Source organism: Ochotona curzoniae, unplaced genomic scaffold (genome assembly GCF_017591425.1).
Source record: "Ochotona curzoniae isolate NIBS_2020 unplaced genomic scaffold, NIBS_Ocur_1.0 contig_1302, whole genome shotgun sequence".
Taxonomy (NCBI): domain Eukaryota; kingdom Metazoa; phylum Chordata; class Mammalia; order Lagomorpha; family Ochotonidae; genus Ochotona; species Ochotona curzoniae.
The window spans coordinates 12,242,027-12,265,686 of NW_024465035.1; the positions used below are offsets into that span (position 1 = coordinate 12,242,027).

The following is a 23,660-nucleotide window of genomic DNA, read 5'->3' on the forward strand; positions in this document are numbered from 1 at the left end:
GCAGAATCGGAGCCAGGAGCTAGGAGCTTCTTCTGGATCTCCCTCACGGGTGCAGTTGGGCCGTCCTCGACTGCTTTCCCAGGCCACAGGCACGGAGCTGGAAGGGAAGCGGAGCAGCCAGGATAGAAACTGGCACCCATGTGAGATTTCAGCACACGCAAGGCAAGAACTTTAGCCACTAAGTTCCAGAGCTGGGCCATTATCCTTTAATTCCACTCTCCACAAACTTCTTGGCACCCACTAAGATGGGAAGTGATTTTTTTTTTTCTGGTTAGGAACACAATTTGGGGACAGAATTGAAGATGTAGACATCACGCTTCAGTCCCAGCATCCCATTTGAGTACCGGTTCAAGATCCCGCTGTCCACGTCTGATCCAGCTCCCTGCCTGTGTCCTAGAACAGCAGTAGAGGATGGACCAAGTCCTCTGGGACCCTGCACATGCAGGGTGGACCCAGGAGAAGCTTCTGGCTTTCAACCAGCTCTGGTTCTTGCAGACATTGGAGGAGTGAGCTAGCAATGACTGGAGATCTCCATCTCTCTCTGCAGGTGCCCACAGGTACGACTGGCAGCAGTCTTAGGAAATCGTGTCCTCTTCCAGGCAGTCACTGTCCACTGAGCCGCTCTCAGGTTGTGTTAACTGTCAAGAACCCGCTACAGCAACAGGCGATTAGTATGCAAAAACCCAAGGCCTACCTGACCTCACAGGCCATGGTGTTCCAGCAGCAGTTAATATCCACCCAAATTAAACCACATATAATATTACTTGTGTACACATCTTATTTACAAACTAGTGAATTAATCTTATTTTCAGATACTGTTTTAAATAGTCTAAGTCTACTAGAAATGCAGTAATTGCTAATAAAACTAAAATTATTACCATAAGAAACAATGTTAACATAATAAATACCTAATAAACGTATGGAGACTTTAGTAATTTTATTTCCACAGGTAAATCTGAAGCGACCTGGCCAATGAAAGAACGGAAACCCTTCGTTAATACAAATGAAACCTGTCTCATTCCAAAGCCCATGTGTTCAAAGAAGGGAAGTCCTATCAATAGAAACGGCACCTGCCCCTTCTAAAGCCTGAGCTTCCCGTGTGCACCGCCATTTCTCACCACCGAATCCACAAGGCTTCCTTAGGGCAACTAGAGCAGCTTTCACCACCAATAAAATGTGTCCTCACAAATGCTTACGATCGCCATCTAGTGGCTACAGTCAGAAATGCAATGTTTCTTGTGTTGTGCTTTTATGAAGAGAAAGGTCTCTTAAACGCCTACCCCAGAAGAAGAAATCCAAACTTTGAGAAAACTTCCCTGGCAATTGCTTTGAGAAATCTCAACACTTCAATTTCATCCAGAAACTCTTAAGTACTAAGAAGTTACAGAACTATTCAATAAAAATTTCATTTATATCCACAGTTCTTAGAATGTAACAATATTTCTTATGATATCTTCATATGTAATATTGAATAATAGTGTTAAAGCAACAATCGCTTTTTAAAAGAAGTTACTTCAAATACTTACAGCATTTCAAGAGTTTCATTTTTAATCATTTTGAAATAGAATTTTATGAGAATTATGACTGAAGAGTGTAACTCATACAGGTTAAAACTGCCCAGAATTATATACTTTATGGCAAAACAAGTAACTGATTGTCACAAAGTCTACCTATTTTTCATCAGAATAGCACTCATGCTTAAGATACGCTAGGGACAAAGAAAGTGTCCTTTTTATATTTGGAGTAAGAAGATGCAAATTTAGTCATAGGGTTCATGAGTATGGTTTCAGAGTCAGATCTCCTCTTGGGATGCAGTCAGCTAGAAAAATTCCCAAAGAATTAAAAATAAAAAGCAATCTGATTCGTTAAGAACTATAATACAATTGACACTAACTTAAACACGTAGTTACCAAACTCAAAGCATACATTTGCAGCAGAAACACACGCTCCCTAAAGCATTTAACTCCAAGATCTCCAGGATTCAGTTCACAGTATTCCACTTGGAACCTCTTGATCTCTCACTAGAGGCTTTCGGACACGTCTTCGTGGTAAGCCCCACGCACTGCGGCACAGTTAGCACACGTTACCCAACATCCCCGCAAGAGGCAAAAACAACCCCCTTCCTTTCCCTACAAACACACGCTCCTGGGGGATGACCACTCCAGCGGGGATTGCAAAGCATCATTCATTTCCAGCACCCTGAAGGTTCCGTGAGGAAAAGGCTAAACCTACCAGGTTCTTGTTCAAGTCAGTGCGGGGACAGGCCTTTGGTCTAGCCGCTAAGATAAAGTTCTAACTCCACTTCGAACTTCACCTTCTTAAAGTGGACCCTTACAGGGGCAGGGGATGACGGATTACTGGGGTCTGTCACCTACTGCGGGAGACTTGGACAGAGCTCTTGGCCAAGTTCTGAGCGTTGAGACAAGGATTCGGAAGCAAACCAGCAAATAAGAGTGCATTCTCAATTGCACCTGAGTTAATTTTAGTAAAAACTACCTGTAAGAATCTCAAGGGTGGGCCTGGCATGATACCCTGGTGGTTAAACCCTCACCTTGCATCCTCTAGGATCCCACACGGATGCGGGTTGGACTCCCAGCTGCTCCACTTCCCAGCCAGCTGCTCCCTGCTGGCATCCTGAGAAAGCAAAGCCTTGGGACCCTGCACCTGCGTGGAAGACCCGCAAAGAGTTCCTGGCTTCGGATCAACTCAGAAAAGGCAGACTTACACAGAGGACAGATAAAAAGACCTTCCACCCACTGGTTCACTCCCTAAGTGGCCAAAACATCTGGAACTGAGTCCACCTGAAGCCAGAAGCTTCTTCCAGGTCATGAACCGCCACCCATATGGGATCCTGTCGTGTGCAAGGATAAGACTTAGCCACTAAGCCATCGCACCTTGTCCCCTTCTGTAACTCTGCTTTGCGAAACAACCATTCAAACCCGAATCTAAGGAGATTTGGCACCAACTCTCACAGCACAGAAAGCTATGCATTACTCTAGATGTCGGAATGACATCATGTTATCAACTAATGCAACTGAGTAACATTTTGTTAAATGTTAAGTTATTCCTATGTGAGTCACATAAATACCAACTACGCGTTTACTGAACCCAGAGATCTCTGGAAGGCCGCTCCTTCCCTTTGGCCTTCACTCTGCCGCCGCGGTGTGGGTACCTGACTCCTTCTCACCCTGTCAAAAGACCTTCAGAATCAAAAACTTCCTGGCCGAAAAAAACAGAAATCATCCCTTGCCCCCAAAGGATTTGCATTAAAAATAAATAAATAAAGCGAATATACCCAGGTGTGAGTGTAAGAAGATACGCTAGAGAACAACCAAGCTGGGTCTACGAAGAACCACGCGTGAAGGATGGCACACTCATACGGCACCGACATCACCAACTACTTAATCCTTTTGAGCTGGAAACGTCACCATCACTGGAACGACCGGGTATGTTTGGGTCCGTGACCAATAGACTGAATGTGAGGCCTTTTAGAAAATAAAATTTAAAAACAAGCAATTCAAGAGATATTTAGCTAGTGCCTAATACATCCCAGCCACTGTGTTAGGATCTGAGAGAGGACACAACACACGGAGACCCCGAACGGCAAAGGTCTGGTATGCTCAAATGAACAAGCCGAGTATGACTGATCCGTGGCATAGGAAAGAGAGCAGCATCAACAGAAGTAGAGGAGGAGAGCCGGGCAGACCTGCCAGGGCTTGGAATTCCCACTCGGCCAGAGAGTCGGGGCTGTGAGCAGTGTGAGAGTCGGAGCCACACGGAGCCATAAGCAGTGTGGCGCTTCTGCAGAGCAACCCTGGAGAAGAGCGGGTGTGGGAGCTGCAAGCCAGCTACAAAGTTACTACTTTGTTTCAGACAAAAGAATATAGAGACCTCACCTGAGACAATCAAGGAAACCTAAAGACAGGTGGGGTGCTGAATCCATTGCATTTGGTATAAATCAGGGCTAATATTCACATGTCAATCATTGATCAATCAAGCAGTTCTTCAAAGCTAAACTCCCTCAAATCTTAAACAAGAAAAAAAATAAATCCTAAGCGTCTAAGGGATTATCCTACACAATAAGCAGCACCTGCATGCTTCCAAGCAAGCTCCAACCATGTGTTTGCATGCCCATAAAACATAAGAATTACTATCCAGTGTAACTAAGCATTCCATGTGTCTCATCTTGCTTCTTGTAAACTCTCAATGCACCAAAGAAACACTAATTGCTACAGCACTGAAGGTAGGTTTCCCTACAGTCTCCCTTCTAAGTCCCTTCCAGATGATCTTCCCATTAAAAGCAAGGCAATCCTTCGGGTATTGCTGTGTCAAACGGACTAAACAAGGTCTAAGTGTAGACATTTCAAGTTCACTTGGTTTGTGTATGGAAGCATTTGAACTTGAACAGGGATAACCTCATTTGTTCTAAAGAGAACAAGTTAGCCCCTGTTCATGAAATATAAAATTTCCAATAACTTTTTGCTATAGCATTAATATACATCCAAATCAAATCTAAATACTTACATGGACATTAAAATTTTAATCGGAAAAAATGTACTATTCCCAAAAGAATGCAATCAAATGTTAACTTACAGTAGTGACTTCCCAACTTTCTCAATTTCTTTATTATTCTTATGCTTAGTTTACATAAAATGAATAGATTTCATGACACAGATTTAGAAGGGGATGGGTCCCTAACCTCCCCCAACCCCATAGAGACTTAATTTAAAATTCCTTTCCTCAACTCCTCCGACCTCATCTCGCACTCCGCACCATCACACCTTCAGCACAAAATCCTATTATGGCAGGTCCCGATTTTGCCATGAGCTCAAATTAAACCATTCTGCTTTGATTTCTAAGTAATGAAACAATTTTTATTCCTGTCACTACTACCAATATTATTTTTTTAAAGGGCTTGGAAAACGTATGTTAAAAAAAACATCCATCAGAAAGAAACACAGGACCTTTTTAAAACAATCTGCAGGGCCCAGCGCGGTGGCCTAGCAAGCTAAAGTCCTCGCCTTGAACATGCTGGGCTATCATACAGATGCCGGTTCTAATACCGGCAGCTCCACTTCCCGTCCAGCTCCCTGCCTGTGGCCTGGGAAATCAGTTGAGGACGGCCCAAAGCCTTGTGACCCTGCACCCGTGTGGGAGACCTGGAAGAAGTTCCTGGTTCCTGGCTTCGGATCAGCGCAGCTCCAGCCATTGCAGTCACTTGGGGAGCGAATCATTGGACGGAAGATCTTCCTGTCTCTCCTCCTCTTTGTATATCTGATTTTGCAATAAAAATAAGTCTTTAATTCCGACCCCAACATCTCTTTAAGAAACCATCTATAAACAGGTAGCTTTAGTATTTTAGCTGTTAAGTGCTCAGTGCTACATAGTTCAGCTCAAAATACCTAAGAATCTCTAAAGTGTTTGACAATCCAAATGATTCCAATACTTAAACCACATAATAAGTATGCGTGTGTACAAACACAAAATGCAGATTATCACTTTGTGAAACAAAATGAGTAATTCTTATTTCAGATACACAAGAAATGCACAAAGTTAACATGAACAATGAGTCCTTTATAATTTATAATCATAGAGTTAACAGCCAGAAATTCTTAGCTTACTCTGCCAAGAACTATACTAACTTCTTTTTTTTTTTTTTTTTTCATTATTGGAAAGTCAGATACACAGAGAGGAGAAGAGACAAAGAGGAAGATCTTCCATTCGCTGATTCACTCCCTAAGTAGCTGCAATGAGCAGGGTGGAACTGATCCGAAGTTAGAAGCCAGGAGCCTCTTCCGAATCTCCCACAAGGGTGCAGGAACTCAAGGCTTTGGGCCGTCCTTGACTGCTTTCCCAGGCCAGAAGCCGGGAGCTGGATGGGAAGTGGGGCCACTGGGACATGAACTGGTGCCCATATGGGATCCTGGCATGTGCCAGGCAAGGACTTTAGCCCCTAGGCTCCAATGCTTGGAACCCATATACTATTAAGTTCTTCTGCCCTACAATATCCTACACACTAACTTTTGAAAGTATCAGGAAGGAACACTAAAAATCCCATCCAACAGGACGAGGCTCTTCAGCATCCTTGGTTATCTGCTGCAAGCTGGGACCTAGTCAGCATTACTATTTGTGCACCAGATGTTCTACAGGCGAGACAACACAGGATTCCTTCCCATGCCCATTTAACACACAGGCAAATTCACCTGTAAGCAATGGAAAGTTAGAGCAGATAAGAAACTCGATGCAAAATAAAGACCTGCTTTGAAATTTCATACATAAAGCTAGCCAGTGAGCAACTACTCTGTATTTTCAAAAAGAGAAGCAAGCATTTTCAAATTATTTGTTAAAATGGTTGAGCCAGTACAGTGGCTCAACAGGCTAATCCTCCTCCTCCAAGCACTGACATCCCGCAGGGGCACTGGTTCATGTCCTGGCTATTCCACTCCTGATCCTGCTCCCTGCTTACGACCTGGGAGAGCAGTAGAGGATGGCTCAAGTCCCTGGGCTGCTGCACCCATATGGGAGACGTGGATGAGGCTCCTGGCTCCTGGCTTCAGATCAGCTCAGCGCTTGGCCATTGTGGTCCTTGGGGAGTGAACCAGTGGATGAAGATCTTTCTTTTTCTCTCCCCGCCCCTCACTCTCCCTCTCTCTCTCCCCCTCTTTTGATAACTCTTTCAAATATAAATCTTACAAAGAAATTAAAACATCTTAAAATCAATAAAAGTCAAAACTAACTTACACTTTAAGCTTATAAAATAGTTCTTTAATTATGCTCATTAAAATCTGATGCTTTAGGGAATATATCAGTATCTACAAACGATCCAATGTCAAGAGAGCAGACACTGCTTTCCTTTTGCTCAGTCTACACACTAAAATCTGTTAACCGGGTAATTATTAGCAAGTTGGCAAAGGGCGCATTTCACACACAGCCTCTTCTTTCCTTTATCAAGAAAAACTCCTACAAGAGAAGAAGCAGAATTCCAATTGCGTAGAGGAAAGTGAGGTTCAGAGCCAGGTGCCCAAGGTCACCTGGTAGCAGGTGAGAGAGGGAACCACGGTAGCTCTCACAGCCAAACACGTACCTGCCACATCTGGGCGAAGCCACCTCCTTCCCAGCTCTAACTCATGTTGAGAATAAGGGCTTGCACCTGCGTGGGAGACCCAAACGAGGCTCCGGGCTCCTGGCTTCGGATCGGCTCAGCTCCTGCCATTATGGCCTCTTGGGGAGTGAACGAGCAAATGGAAGATCTCTCTCTCTCTGTCTCTCTTCCTCTCTGTATATCTGACTTTCCAATAAAAATAAAATGTTTTAAAAATAGTCAATTAGCACATGAAAACTGCTAAACATAATTATTAAAGAAATAAAATATATCGAAGCATAGTAATTCACACCCTACTAGATGTATCTAGAATTTACACTGATATTAACATAGAGCAACTTAAGTTCCAACAGCTAGTATAAGTATAAAATGGCAGAAAAGCTTTAAAGTGTGTTTCCATGCAAAGTCAGAAGTACACTTAGCTTATGACCTATTATCAACAAATAAAATATTGCCAAACAGGAAAAAAAAAAAAAAGAACATAAGAGCTTGTGCTTGTAGTTATTTACTGGACTTCCTGTTAATGAATACAATGAAAGGCCAAATGAAGGCCGATGCTAGTCTGAATGAATCCCTTATTCCCAAGAAAAGGGAGGCCAACTCATCCAGGCACAAACAGGCTCCTAACAGGACCTCATCCTGCTTGGGGACTCTGCGGCTAAACAGCACGTGCAGCAAGGGGTTAGGAAGTCCCTTCCCCCTCGACGTGCCACAAGGTCCTGAGGGAACAATTATGAGCAAGACAAAACTAGCTACAGAATACTACTGAAGGGACTACGGAGTTGGTGAACTACCTAGCTACATCACCTGTACACACACAGACTGGGAAGTGTGGACACAGAGACCAGGAAGAAGGCCCACAAATCACAAATCACAAAATTAGAGGCATCTGAACAGGAAATACATGATATTCCGTAAGTCATTATTCTGAAGGATTAACAGAAATAATAATACTATCTCAAACCAACATATCCAACAGTGGACATCCGATAAGAGATTTCCAATCTTATCACTGGTACTTTTATGATCATGTATATTAAGTTTAAAAGGAATCACTACTCTTATATGGCAAAATCTATACAAGTCCCAATAGATAAGTAATATGTATTTTACTGTTTATTATGATCGATTTAAATAGAGTTGAAGCTGGTAGAGTCAATTTTCATGAAATTATTTTAAAGGTGCTTAATACTCAGTGACCTAAGATCTCATTTCAGCCTTAAAAAAAGTTTATACTCTTAAATCTGCAATCAATCCATTTACTGTGTTCACTCAATATTCTCCCTCAACAGAACCAAAGCGAAAGAACATTCTCTTATTCTGGCAGTTATACTAAATTAAGCAAAGCAGGACTCTTTTTGTTGGTCAACACAACAATTTATTACTTGACTGAACAACTAAACAGGAGCACAGTCAACTCCAAATTTTCTGAGCTCATAATATTATCCTAGTTTTCGCTCACAGAAAAAATATCATTGATTGCTTTCTATATGTTAGACCCCAGAACATACAGAATGCTTTCTGTATGTCAGATCCTAGAATGGATCCAATGGAACATTTGCCAATAACTCAGGAAAACTACCCCTAGTCCTCTGGAAGGAGAGAAGCAAACTTCATGCAGATATTTATTTTCTATAATATCAGCAACTAAACTCACGAAAGTTACCCGAATAAAAGCATCTGTAGTTAACTGGGACTGACAAGCTGCCTTGCAGTGTCATACAATCATGATGATCTCCTGGGCTTCTGGGCACGAAGGATCTTTGATAACACCAAACGAACGAAAAGGGAAGACAAGGAGACAGGCAGGTGTTGGGCATCACAGTGGCTTCAACTGCCCTGTCTCTAGAGCCTGGACGTTTCAGGAAATGTCTCTGCCCTGAGCTCATATGCGTTAACATATGATGGGAAGCGTTTAAGTGAAAAACCTCAAAGACACACACACACACACACACACACCTCAGACCAACCTCATCAAGCAGAGTTACCTGTCCCCCACAGCTAAGGGCAAAGCCGCCAACCCCAGGTCAGGGATTAGAGAACAGTACAGCAGACCTACGGGGGCTTCCTGGGACCATCATGGCTGCTACAGACTCTCAAAGTACCACCAAGGTACATTATGCTCAAATGGAAAATAAAAATGTCCTCTAGAGGAAAAACACTCTGATTTGGTTTTTCACAACTGTTAGTTTCTCAATGCTGGCTAGATAGAAAAAAAAAAAAAAGGTGTTTTTTCAGTCTTATTTCCAAACCTTCTTTAAAATGAAATGGCAGACATTACACACTGGGTGAAGGTAAAGACATGAACAAGAACCTGCAGTTCTGGGAAGCCTTCCTACACACAGCACAGCCCTGCTGCCCAAGCCCAGCAGAAGCTACTCCAGGGCCACTCAAGGTGACAGTAACCACTGGGGACAAAGCAATCAAGCAACTGAGCACTGACCCGGGCAGCTGGGCCAGAGTAACTTCAACCAATGTAACGTCTGGATACATTTTTTTTTCAAGTACTTATAACCTCCAACAAGAGTTTCTTCACGTTCAAAGATTATAAAGGAAAAATCTGGGGTTCAATAATATGTTCACAACCAAGCAGCTCTTGACTTGTAACTAAGGCACTTCGGGAGGTAACATGAGCAGCCAGTGTCTTCCCAACCCTGCCTTTCCTCCACACATCACCAATCTCAATCAAGAAGAAAGGGTTGAAGAGAATCAGCACAACTGGAGAATGAGGCGTGTGGATGCGAATTTAATGACACGTACTGCCAAAAGTAGTATTTACATGGTACTCGTAGAAGTAGGGAGCTTACATATGTACGTTAGACACAAACAAGCATCTCTCCCCCTTCCCCCAGGAGACAGCTGGAACGTCAACCCAAGGCATAAAGCGATTTTTTAAAAATCATGCATCTTACGGAATAAGTGGATTATCTGCAAGGTTCAAAAATGGAAACTACATCAAAGTACTTACTGAAGGCTTGTTCCCGCTCCCACTCACCCTCCATGACAATGCTTTTCTTAGGCTTCTGTTATTAGTCTTCTCATTACATCTATCCAAATACTAACACTCATTCAATGACATACATGGGAGACGGCTCCCAACCACTGGTTCACTCCCTCAAGTGCCCTCCAGCACCAGCACTGCTCCTGGATTAAGCTGGCAGCCAGACTCAATCCGGGTATTCCACACGGGCATCAGGGATCCAACCACCTGGGGTATCCCCACCCGCCCCACGATGAACATGAGCACGACACTGCAGTAGAGCCAGGACTTACAGCTACGCACTCCAACACGAAATGCAAGCATCTTAACAGCAACTTAACCACCCAAATGCATCTCCTCACTCCCCATATCAGAGAGGGCACCAGGAGTACATCTCAGTGCACATCCTTAAAAAATTATTTGTATTTCAAAGGCAGAAACTCCATCAGCAGCAGCTCTATTTTTAAATATATATATATACACATATATATATATATATATATATTTTTTTTTAAATTGGGAAGGCAGATCAGCTCTACAGAGAGGGGAACAAAGATCCTGCATCCACTGGTTTCCTCCCCAAATGGCTCCAACAGCCAGAGCTGAGCTTATCTGAAACCAGGAGCCAGGAGTTTCTTCTGGGTCTTCCACATGGGGGCAGGATCTCGAGGCTTTGCTTTGGACTGTGCCTCACTGCTTTCCCAGGCCATAGGCCAGGAGATGGATGGCAAGTGGAGCAGCTGGGATACGAACCAGTGCCCATGTGGATCCCAGCACTTGAACAGTGAAGATCTGGTCATTCAGTCATCATTATCAGGGCCATTATCACCTCTATTTCAAAAGCAATTTTAATCAGTATCGTATTATCTGCGACACCACTCATACTCCACCAAAATACAAGGACAAAACTCAGACCTTTTCATGCAAAGCTAATGAGGAAAGAGCAGCTTCACTGTGCAATATACTGTGGCACAAAGCAAACCAAACAGGCCAAAGAGATCGTGTTCACCAGTGAACCATCAAGCAAAGTAGATGCCTATTAAAACCGTGGGAACTCACAGAGTGTAAGCTGTTTTTTCACACAGGTTTCTCTTACTTTAAATGGATTATTACAAGATTAAGAGACTGGGTCTTTAATCTGCTGTATACAAAATGAGATGAAGCAGAGAGGATTTTTTTTTTCACAAAGCAACGTATTTTACATTTGACAGCAGCCAACCATTACTAGATTCTGCGAGTTTTCAATGTACAGCAAAGAAACCCTGGGTTGGACCATGGAGCTACTGAATTAACAGGCAATGCATCCGGCCACCATGGCCAATCTCAGGCGTCCCCTCCTTGGGCAGGTCCAGAGCAGGGCGGCCAGGGCCAGTGCTCTGCACCGGCTCTTCAAAAGCCAGTCAAATCCATCCACTGTAAAGGAGTCAGCACTTCAAGTGCCTTCCTCCCCCAGCCCAGGTCCCACCGACTCTCAGCAACTATCCAACTATCAAAAAATTTTTTAAAAAGTTTTTTTTCAGTCCAGGTAAACATCCTGGTGGCCCAAGTAAACTAGAATGCAAATGCTAGCTTAAACCAAGCCTAATCAAAACCTCATTTCTACCAGACTATTCTGATCTGGAAATACCTCCAGGACTACCATGCAATTCAATGGGATGAGTCTATTACACCTAAGATATTTTTTATTCCTACTCTTGTTAAATTGTGCTGAAAAACACAAGATTAATTATATGTTATGGCGAATTATGAGAGAAAAGATTGTGTCTTTTCACCTTTCATGCTCTTGAGAAGCCCATGTTCCCTTCGGTAATAAAATAGAGGCGTCTTCCAAATTTGACTCTACTTTCATAGATTGTATCCAGTTCTCAAGTCCCTAACCAGCTGATGATACACAATACAACAGCTTCTACCACCTGGGCAATCTGACAGGAAGGATGCAACCCAACCCTAGAACCCAAAGAGACGGCCAGATTTTGCACTGGCTGAGAGATGCTGAGCTGTGAGGAGACGGGCAGCCAAACGACACCAGTCCACTCAGAAGTCTACAAAGCAGCAAAGCAGAGGACATTCCGCCGATAAGGCAAGGCAGCTTTCCTACTGCACATGTACCCTTCACTCTGGCCCCGTCCAATAATAAGACTTTGAATTTGTTGAACTCTAACACCTAAGAAAACCAAAAAGATTTCAAATCCTCTTCAGGGGAAATTCAAAAAACCTGCTTACAACTGCCAAGATAAAACCTACCTGCACTTATATTACCTTCCTAAGCCAAGTCGGGAGAAAGCAGCGCTGGGCCACTCTTCTCACGGGAGTCATCTGAAAACGTCTAAAGCATGGCAGGAAATAAGCAGGCACAAACTAAGGCAGCCCAACACCACTCTAGACAGTGGCAGGTTGGCACCAGCTCTGCCAACCACCACCACCACCACCACCACCACCAAAATGCTAAACCAGCCAGGGGCAGCTAATCCTGAATTTCCTTCAAATTGTAAAAACTGCAAAATACGAAAAGCTGTCTGCTGTGCCAACAGAAAGGCAAATCTCACTGTGAACCAGAATGCTGGAATAGCTTTAGCATTCATCCATACTTCTTAACAAAACATGCAACACGGCGCACATAACAGGTAGTAAGCCAAGAGGAAACTCCAACATGAATCCAAAGCGCCACCGATCCAGACTGACTTTACATCATCAATCTTATGGAACACACCTGTTTGTTCCTTGAATCTAAACACCCCATTTTGTTCCTTGGAGATCCTATCCACCATTAAGACTGTTATTTGTGGTAAGATACAGTGTTAAGGGGGAAAAAAAAGGTGGGCGTAGAGGAAAGAGGAAGAAAAACAAGCCATTACAGGATGTTGACAAGTCTGACTACTCAAGTCTCCAGACTACCTCCGTCAGCACATACACCAGATACCACTAACTATACCACGTTCCTCCTCTGCCTTTCGCTTTTAACCTTCTCAACCGTCAGGAGTGCACTGTAATAAGACAGAATTTTTCTCATCTCAAGCCACCTTAGAAGAAAACTCAATGCACATTTTCCGGCCCCAATGAATGCCAATTCAGTTGCCCTTCTGGTTCATCCACACGTTGAACAGATTTGAGGGCTTCCATGAGTTGTGACACAAAGATAGCTAAGAATAGAGTAAGGGGGTAACTGAAATTCTGGTAACATGCTTCGGGTGCCTTATTTCTAGAGCTATTCATATCTGACCACAATTCACCAGACATTTCCAAGCCCACAAAAGTCTTTCACAGAACTCATACTGTGGGGTAAGCACCATGGTCTAGTGGGGAAGGCCAGATGAAGCTGCACCTGCAGTACCGGCATCCCATTTGGGTGCTAGTTGGAATCACAGCTGCTCCACTTCTGATGCAGCTCCCTGCTAATCTGCCTGGGAGGGCAGGGCAGCAGAGGATGGACCAAGTCCAAGGGCCCCTGCACTCCACCTGGGAGACCAGGAGGGGGCTCCTGGCTCACAGCTTCAGCCCAGCCACCCTTGCCACCATGTGGGGAGTGAGCCAGTGGATGGAAAACCTTTCTCTGTCTCAAGAAAATAAATACATCTTTAAAAATAGAACTCTACTGGGTCCTTAATCTCCTTCATTTCTTTTAAGGACTTGTTTTACTTCACTTTATCATTTCGTCCTTCTATAATTATTTCTAACACACTTGAGAACTGTTTTAACTGGCCCTCACAAACGGAATGTAAACGCTATCACTGTTCACTCCACAAGCCAAAGTAAATTCAGCCAAGGCAATATTCTGTCGACTCCGTTTGCCTGCGCTCCCTGTGCCTGGCAGCTGGAGCTACTTAACAATGGGGAAACAATGAAACCCTGCCACAGAACTCATGTGCAGGCTCCAAACTTCAGCACTCAGAAAAGTGCTGAAAAGTACATCACTTGCTAAAACTTGAGAACCTTCTAGTTACTTGTTTCAACAATTTAACCTACAACAGAAGACGGACAAATCTCTTTAAGAGGCCTACAAGAGTTTTGACATCAAAACTGTAAGATAAGAGACTTTATCCTAAATCGCATAACAGCACTGAAAACCAAAGCCTTTTAGAAGAAGCCCCAGAGCCTAAATTACAAACTAGATGGCATGACTTTTCAAAGTAATGCAAACTGCCACCAAACTGTTCAAAATTTTTGCATAATTATAGTAACCACGGCATTTTATGAGTGTTAATTTCATTTCTCGATTATTCTAAGCAGGCCACATGAGACAGAGGAAGCTATAACTGAAAAGTACGACCTTTGAATTTTAGAAACTTTATTTGAAAGGCAGATTTTGAGAGAAAGAGGAGAAAGATCTTCCATCTGCTGATTCACTGCCCCAATGGCCCCAATGGCTAAAGCTGAGCTGAGCCAAGCCACATTTAGACGATTTGCAGCCAGGAGCTTCTTCTGGATCCCCAACATGGATGCAGGGGCCCAAGGACTTGAGCCATCCTCTGCCGCTTTGCCCAGGCACATTAGCAGACAGCTGGATCACAAGTGGAGGAACTAGGAACTCTGATTGGCACCCAAATGGAATGCCAGTGGTGCAGGTGGAGGCTCAGCTTGCTACACCACTGCCTCTGACTTTGGTAACTTTCACTTACTAGAGAACTACGTGTTAAGGAAAATTCGACTTTGTCAATGCCAAGTTTCCATTTTCAGACCATAATGCTACTTCAACCTACAGGTTTACTATTCTCCCATTTTAATTCTCACAAACTTACTGTATTTGATTGCTTACCAATCTGCAGGTCTACTACAGTCAAATCTCATCTTGCTAAGGGTTGAGGTGGCATCTCCATCTGGGAACATTCCCGACTCCATGACTAACAGTGCTCAGGGAGCAGGCCTTGTGGCTCAGCAGCCAACCCTACTGAGAAGCACACATCCCCTGCCAGACTGCCTGGCTCAAGCCTTAGGGAAGCTGCACTCCAAACCATCTCCCTGCTCATGCATCTAGTGAGCCAACTATGATATCCTCAGAGCTTGTGCACTCCGCCACCCACCCGAGGCAGAGCTCCTGGCCGCTGTCTTTATCTGGTCCAGCCCTGGATGCTGCCAATGGTCGGTGGAAGGAACCAGCAGGTGCAAGATCTTTCACAGAACTGACTGTCACGAGTTATCACCGTGCTGGCTAATTCCTCTGCCACCAGCCTGAGTGACACTTGTGTAAGCACAGATCTGGCCTGCCCTAGGGCACACCAAGGTATTATTAAAGGAATCTTCTTAAGGCAAACGAGGGACAGATCTGGACAGCAACAGCCTTCTCTTCCAGGCCTCTCCTGCCAGTTGGGGAGCCGGGATGAGATAACTTCAGTTTCCAAGCAGTGCTGTCAACACTTTGCATGTTATTGACTGTACAAATGAGAATGCGCAGAGAAGTCTAACACACAACACTCTATTTGCCACACACTATTACACAAAGAGGTGAAAACACAGTTTATTCATTAGTCACAGCGTGACCTATGGAAGATTCCTTGGGACAAGTTCCCACTGAGTGACCTTCCCAGGAAAACCGCTAAATGCCTTCACTGTCTACAGACTTCATTCCCTACGTTTAGACAACTTGATGAGCGTCCTGGGATAAGAATGATTGATCCCTCTCGGGCGTATTTAACAATTTCCAAGGCAAAGGTAGGGAGCTGGCTAAGGAACACTCGTTAACAAAACGCATGAAAAGAAAAAAAACATTTTTTTGTTTCGAGTCGAAGAAAGCTGAAAAATTATCCCGCCTAAAATCACCCTCCTTTGCCGGTCACGGAGAAGAAAAAAAAAAAGCTTAGAAAACTCTAAGAAGCAAAATGTGTAACACCTCCACGTCCTTTTTGAGTCACCACCTGGGCAGGGAAAAAGACAGTCCCAACCGCGGGCCACATGGACTCCACACGAAGGCAGGAAGTTGACTTCCTGGGCTAGGGCCACCCGTCCATCAATCACCCCAGGGGGCAGGCTCTGCAGAGCCCACCCACCCGGCCCCGCCCTTCTAATCCGAAGCCCACCGCAGGCTGGAGAGGGGTGGCAGGTCTCTCTGTGTGCTCGGCCTGCAGGGAGCAGCAGGAGAGCCCGTTTAGTGCCTCCAGAGGGGGTGGACGAGGCAGCCAACGGCGAAACGCGCCTCGGCCGCGCAGGCGGGCAAGCGGCTCGTCCACGCGGCCGCACAAGTCGCGGAACAAAGCAGCCGCGCGCACCGGCCGGGGAGCCTCGGAGACGGGGAAAGGGGGTCACGCCGGGACTTCTCCCCTGCCTCGGGCCAGAGACAGGTGGAGCCGCGGTCCTCTTTAGAAGGATGTGGGAGAGATGGGGTTTGCCGGGAGGAAGATCTGAAGCCTGGCACCCAGGCGCCTGCAAATTAGAACGCCGGGGACCCCAGCGGAGCCGAGCGCAGCGGCTAGAGGAAGGAACCGTCGGGGAGAGGGAGGAGGAGGAGGATGCCTGGGGGTGTTCCAGGAGGTCCCTGCCAAGCGGACGGGGGTCCCGCCCGAGCCTCTCCGAGGATGCCCCCGGCCAAGATGCCCCGGCGCGCAGCCAGCCGCCCCAACTCGGGCCTCCCGGCGCCGCCGCACAAAGGGGAGGTGGAGGGCGCCGGGCCGAGGGGGCCGAACCGCGCCGCTCGCCGCGCCCCGCCTTTGTGCGCCCTGCTCCGCGCCCTGCTCCACCTCCCCAAGAAGCTTCCCCCCAGGCCGAGGACCAGGAGCCCCCGCCGCCCGCGGCGCCCTCACCCTGCTCGTTACCCGCGTGAGTAGCGGTCTCATCTGCTCGCCGGTCCCATCCGCCTCCATGGTGGCCGGCCGGCCCGGCAGCGCGGCCGCTGACGGTAGTGAGGCGCGTTCCGCCCCGCCGCTCGCCGCTGCTGCTGCTGCTGGAGACCCCGGCGCGCGGGACCAGACGAACGTGCGCCCCTGCTCGAGCGGCGCGCACCCCACGCGCGCGCGTCTGGGGGGAAAGAGAGCCGAGGCTCCGGAGAGAACGGGGTACGGACGCGGGGCGCGCGTGTGCGCCCGGCCGGGGGGGGCCTCGGGGCGCCGGCGCCGAGTGCGCAGCGAGGCCGCGGCGTGGAGCGTGCAACCGGGAGTGAGCGAGCCGGGAGCAGCGCGCCGCGAGGTGGCGAGAGCCGCGTAGGGCCCGGGGGCGGGGCCGCCTGTGCTGACGCGCGCGGCGCCCGGGCCCGGCCCCGCCCCCGGCCGCGGAGCCACGCCCCCTGCCAGTTTGGCACCACCAAGCCGCCTCAGCGCGAGGCCGCCCGGAGACGGGGCGGGAGAGAGACCTGGACGGACGTTTGCGCCAGCCAATGGGCGACTCGCGAGGGGGGTGGGCGTGTCCTTCCCCTCGCCACCTCCTCAGGAGGTCCCGCCCCTCTTTGTGGAAGCCTAATGGACCGACACTGAGACAGTCTGACTCGTTTTTTTTTGTTTGTTTTTGTTTTTTGTTTTTTGTTTTGTTTTCGGGTGGGCGGTTTCTCTGCTGTTCGGAAGTCGGAGGAGGTAGGGGTGGCCAGGAGACGGCTTCGGGTCGCGTGCTTTAACCAGACCGAGGGTGGGCGGGAGGATGCCGCCCTTCCCAGGAACTAACTAACTAACGGGTCTTGGTTTCCCTTACAAGTTTCTCTATAGGCGTGAGAAACAGCGGGTACACCTGGCCAGGTTCCCGCGCGAGCTTGCCCTGCTCCCCGGGCACCTCCGCAGCTCCCGCACTTTGGGGTGCAGCCTGGAAGGGCCCTCTCAGATTTCTGTAGGGATCACTAGAAACGAGGGTGGCACTTGCCACGCAGGAAGAATGAAGTGGATCTCCACCCATAAGCCCGGCTGGCACCTCGCATGCCTATCTGTGTCTTCAGCTTTGTTGACACGGTTCTCTCCAGAGTTGAGTAAAGATTTATACTGGAAAGACCTGAGCCCTTACCGAGGAAAGGCACATGACACACGCAGCAGCAGTCCCGGCACTCGCATCTTGCTGGTCTCCAAGCAGCTGTTAAGTAGAGCCCTGTGTTATTTCCACAAGTAGCTAAGCATGCCGGCTTACCCTGTTCCTCCTTTGGATCCTTTGGCGGGAGGGGGTAAGATTTGGTTTTATTTTTATTAGAAAGTCAGATATACAGAGAGGAGGAGAGACAGAAAGAAAGATCTTCCGTTCCCCAAGTGGCTGCAACAGCTAGAGCTGAGCCATTCCAAAGCCCGAGTGTCTAATGGACTTCCCTCGCAGGTGCAGGGTCATCCTCGACTGCTTTCCCAGGCCACAAACAGGGGGCTGGATGGGAAGCGGGGCCACTGGGACATAAAATGGAGTCCATACGGGATCCCGGTGCTTGCAAGGTGAGGGCTTTAGCCCCTAGGCTACCGCACCGGGTCCCTGATCCGCTTTTGTTCTAAATATCCCAGAGTTAGTTTTCCCACTGGCACATACTGTTCTCTTGTACAAGAGCAGATGTGCTTCTGTTAATAACAGCTACTCTCGCCGAAATGTCTACAATTAGAGACCCATGACATCTTACAAACGTTGCATTGTAACCCACATACAAAGCATGTGGGCTGGCACTATGGTTCAAATGGCTAATCCTCCACCTCTAAACGCCATTATCCCTTATGAGTGATGGTTCGTGTCCCGAGTGCTGTACTTCCCATCTAGCTCCCTGCTTTTGGCCTGGGAAAGCAACGCGGAACGACCCAAAACCTTGGGACTCTACTCCCGTGGAAGAACTGGAGGAGGCTCAGCTCTGGCTATTGTAGCCATTTCGGAAGTGAACCAGCAGGTGGAAGATCTCTTTCTCTCCTCCTCTGTATATCTATCTGTCTTTCCAATGGAAACATATATTTTTCAAAAGGTTTGTCTGACATGACTTGAATATATTCTCCAAATGTGTGCTCTGGTGCAATTGTGGTGTGTTTAGTTCATGAAGACTTCATCCTCATGAACAGATTAATACAGATGACGAGAGAGAATACAAGATTTATTTATCAGTTCCCCAGGCTGTGATTGTCTGGCATAGCAATGGGAAGGCAATTGAGACAGTGTTATATACGGGTGTATTACAAATGACACGGTGCACAGAAATGATGTCTGAACGCAGCTGCTACTTCTATCACGAAATTCAAATCCTTACTGAAGTTAAAAAGAGAGAGAAAAAGAAAAGATGAAGCCAGAATGAAAAAAATATATATGTATATATGTATATATATGTATCTCCTAAAGCTGTTCAAGGAGTCGGTCATTTGGGCCCCTGCCAGCTTTCTCTAAGGCGATTATAACCTGAAGAATTTGGCTGGGCTACATCGCAGTGCGATGCCCTCTCATCCACTGTAGTTGGTGTGTACAGAACACCTGCCATTGCGCTCTCTTGGTCTTCATTTTCTACATAGCACTTTATCCCCTAGGATATGCCCTACGAGTGGATTTAGTTCTTTGTGGTGACTAGCCTCCGTCCACGCAGACCAGTGTGTGCCCCATTTAACAACCTGTGGCAACAATTTTCTTCCTTTCTTAAAAAGGATTGTTCTTTTTATTTGGAAGGCAGGATTTTGCAGCAAAGCAGAGACAGAGGTCTTCCATCCGCGGGTTCAGCCCCACGTGGCTACGATGATCAGAGCCACACTGACCTAAATCTGGGAGACCAGATGCTTCTTTTTGGTCTCCCACGTGGGTGCAGGGGCTGAGGCTTTCTTAGGACCTAGATTAGAAATGGGGCAGTTGGACACACACGGACACCCGTACGGGTGTTGGCAGCACAGGCCAGCAGCAGCAATTTTCTTGAAAAGTGGGTTACACCGAGAAGCGGAAAGACAGAAAGAGACCTTCCATCCGTTGGCTCACTCTCCAAATGACCAGCAGCTCAATCTACTACCAGTAACTCGGGCATCCCATGATCAGCTTCCAGCTGCTCCACTTCTGATCCAGCTCTCAGCTAAAGCACCTGGGAAAGCAGCAGAGGAGGGTCAAGTGCTTGGGGTGCTGCAGCCCACGTGGGAGACCCTGATGGAATTACATTCTCTTGCTTTCAGCCTTTGCGTGTACGTGTGTGTAACTCTGTCTTTCAAATAAACATAATAGAAAAAAAAACACAAGCAAATGTTTCAAAAGTAGTATCAAGCAGATTACAGATCAAGAACCTTGGTCAGAGTTGAAAGTACAAAAAAAAAAAAAAATTTAAAAAAGCTTCAGGAAAAGCTTAAAAGAGGTCAGCACGATAGCCTAGTAGTTAAATCCTCATCTTGCAACCAATGGGATCCCATATAAGCACAGGTTCATGCCCTGACTGCTCCACTTTCATTCTTGCTCTCTGCCTGTGGCCTGGGAGAGCAGTAGAGGATGGCCCAAAGCCTTGGGACCCTGCACCCATGTGGGAGATCTGGAAGAAGCTCCTGGTTTCAGATCAGCTTAACTCTGGCCATTTTAGCCACCTGGGAAGTGAACCAGCAAACAGAAAATCTTCCTCTCTGTAAATCTGACTTTCCAATAAAAAAAGAGAGAGATCTTAAAAAAAATTGATCTTGCTAAACAATTAGTTTCTCTTCATCTGTCTTTTAAAAAGAGAAAAGTAAAAAGGAACCTTTGGCATATTTCATCCACAAATACATTATGAATGACTTCTATGTTACTATATGCTTCTGTCCTCGCTGCTAGAAGAATAACAGAGTACAGGTCCGAGTTAGTCCATCTCAGGAGCCCTCCTAATTCAGGTTCAGCCCCAAGTTCTTCCTCAGGTGATGACATAGTGAGTAAAGAAGATGGTGTGTTAAAATGGTTTTCATGCAAGTGGAGCTGCTTATAAAATATTCCAATGTACTGAGTGGTAAATTGTTCTCTTAAGCATTTTAAATATTCATGTGAAATGTAGCACAGGGAAACGCTTGATAAACAAAGGCAAACGTGAACTTGGATTCATCACTGTCAGTGAAATGATAGCACCTTGACTTAATGAGTCTTAGCTGTGTCCTAATTTCAGGATACTTCCTGGGTTTCTGGAACATTAGGTAATCCTAGTGGAGACCTGAAGCCATCCCTTTGGCAATATCTTCCTGCTGCTCAAACACTTCTCTGTGAGAAGTAGTATTTGGTTAACGACAAATAGCACCTGCTTTGTCATTGGAAAAATCTGAAGGCCTCCTTCACCTATGGCACAGGATGCTTTGGCAACGAACTGTATCCTCGTTGCCTCTTCTGCGTCATGGCTGAAATTTAAGTATTCCAAATCAACGAACCCATCTCTGAACCCACCGAAGTTTCAGTAATTGAGTCTGTGTAGATGAACAGTAAACAGATTAACAGAAGAAAAACATCGTAATTAATGATGGGACCTTAAAGAGCCAGATGAGTTAGACTTATAAGCTGCATGAAGAGCTGTAGAAAGAAATGGGGGCTAGTGGTTTCTGTAGGGGAGGTGGCAACAAGTGATGGAAGGGTGAAGGGAAGAGGTGTAAAGAGAAGTCAAAGGCTTCTTGTGAAGCAGTGAAACAGCCTCTCAGGAGATGGAGTTTTCCCCTAACAGTGAAGACTAAAGGCAAAGGGTAGCCCATGCCACAACAAAACACCTGGAATGCATATTGATCCAAGTTCCTGAATCAAATTACTGATGCGGATGCAGACACTGGGAGGCACCCATGATGGCTTAAATGACTGGGTTCCTGCTACCCTCGTGGGAAACCTGGATTGAATTCTGGGACCCTCCCTTCCCCTCCCCTAGCTTAACTTCAGCTCAGGCCAGCCCCAGCTGTGGCAAATATTTGAGGAAATGGAACAGCCAGGACACAAATCGTCCCCCATTTAGCTTGCCATCATTGTAGGGGGTAGCCTAAACCACTATACCAAAGGCAAGCCCCTCTCAAATGCATTTAAATGTCCACTCCATAAAATAAAAAAAGTCCTTCAGGTAATAAAATTTTCCTTGGGGGAGCCCACCAGGACAAGGCCTGCCAAAGTCCTTCTGGGTACACCGTACCTACAGTTTATTCTGTATGCATTTAGCTTCCCTAGGTGATAAGATTCCTGTGAGGTGACTCATGGCAGTTGAGTTTCTTTGGGGAGGGCCTGTCTTTGTGTAGAAAAAGGAACTTTAGAGACATCCCCTCCCTTCCTTTCTGGGAGAAGCAAGGGCCAGAGAAGGTCATAGAGACTTCTAAGATCGTTCAGTCATCTTGCAATCAAAGGATTCAGCATGGTAAAATTCAATACTATATCATGTTGGGGGATGACACAGTATTGGTGTACTTTATCCCCAACAAAGAAAGCTAAATCCTTGGATTAGTGATTTCAAGGGCAGCCACAAAAGAGACAAGACAAAAAGAAAGTTATTTCAGTCATCATTCTTTTTCATTTCTGTAGGCTAGGCTCAGACATATTCATATTAAAAAATAAATTAACAAACCAAAAACCAGGCCCCGTCTTTAATCTCTTGGGCTGTGTGGCAGGAAATGCTGACATATGAACATGTGTCAACAAGGCAATATCTGTATAATGCAGTGCTGGGAACCTCAGCAGGAACAATGAATTGAGTTCTAGTAGGGAATGAGGCTGCCTAATAGGAAAAGAAGATACATGTGAAGGTGTTTGAAAAAGCTACCAAAAACACAATAGCTTTGAACTGATATTTTTCACAAGTATCTGTTTATTGAAAGGGTTACAGAAAGAGAGAGTTAAAGAGAAATGTCTTTCATCTGTTGGCTTAACTCCCCAGACAGCCACAACAGCTGTGGTTGGACGGAAGCCAGGAGCCAGAAGTTTCTTCCAGGTCTTCTACATAGGTGTAGAGGCTTAAATGCTAGCACCATTCCCCTTTGCTTTTCCAGGCCATTAGTAGGGAGCTAGGTAGGAAGTCAAGCAGAGAGGATTAACAATGATATGTGTCATGTGATCTGAACACATCTTGATTTTATCCCTCCTAGAAGTCCTAAAACCTTGAGAATGTTGAGTGATTTTGTTATTCCAAATGACCTCCCTGTAAAACTCTTTGAGTTGGTGCCAGAGTCGTTACTTAGGGTGAGGCCCTTACGTAGTTCTGAGATAGGAATAGTCAACACTAAGACCAAAGGATTGGAAAATTAGAGGCCTGGGATTTTTCAACGCTGTGCACTGACCTCTAGGAAGAGGAAGAAGACTGGGAGTTAGCTCTATAAAAACTTGTCAAGAAAAAGTCACAATGAGCTTCTGCGTTGCTGAGTCTACAGAGAATCCTGGAAAAGGATCCCAAATGGGCGCCGGTACTAGTCCCGGCTTCCCCGCTTCCCATCCAGCTCCCTGCTTGTGGCCTGGGAAAACAGTAGAGGATAGCCCAGGGACCCTGCATCCATGTGGGAGACCCAGAAGCTCTTACCTCAGTTCCAGTTTTGGCCTTTTGGGGAGTGAACCAGTAGACAAGAACTTTCTGTATTTCCTTTTCTCTGTATATCTGCCTTTCCAATATAAAATAAAATAACTTTTTTTTTGAAGTGTTACATGGGAAAATCCAGGCCAGTAACACTGATTCTGTTTTGTAAAATTTTGAATAAGATTATAGGAAGCTGGCTGGGAAGTGGAGCAGCAAGGGCACAAACCCCCATGCATAGGGGATCCTGCCGGTTCCAAGGTGAGGATTTAACC

At 46.1% G+C, this 23,660-nt stretch overlaps 1 protein-coding gene across 3 annotated transcripts in view; it reads right to left on the reverse strand.

The window, feature by feature from the left end:
- The window catches only part of SLC4A7 (solute carrier family 4 member 7), a 77,308-nt gene extending 60,225 nt beyond the window's left edge, over window positions 1–17,083 (reverse strand). Inside the window, exon 1 of one of the 3 annotated variants that reach the window (XM_040963749.1) lies at window positions 16,826–17,083. In XM_040963749.1, the coding sequence (XP_040819683.1) occupies window positions 16,826–16,873 (48 nt within the window). In that variant the 5' untranslated portion in view covers window positions 16,874–17,083. Of the gene's footprint in view, window positions 1–16,813 lie in introns of all 3 variants that reach the window. The other 2 variants (XM_040963767.1, XM_040963757.1) reach the window with 2 other exon arrangements.
- Window positions 17,084–23,660: the final 6,577 nt, after the last annotated feature.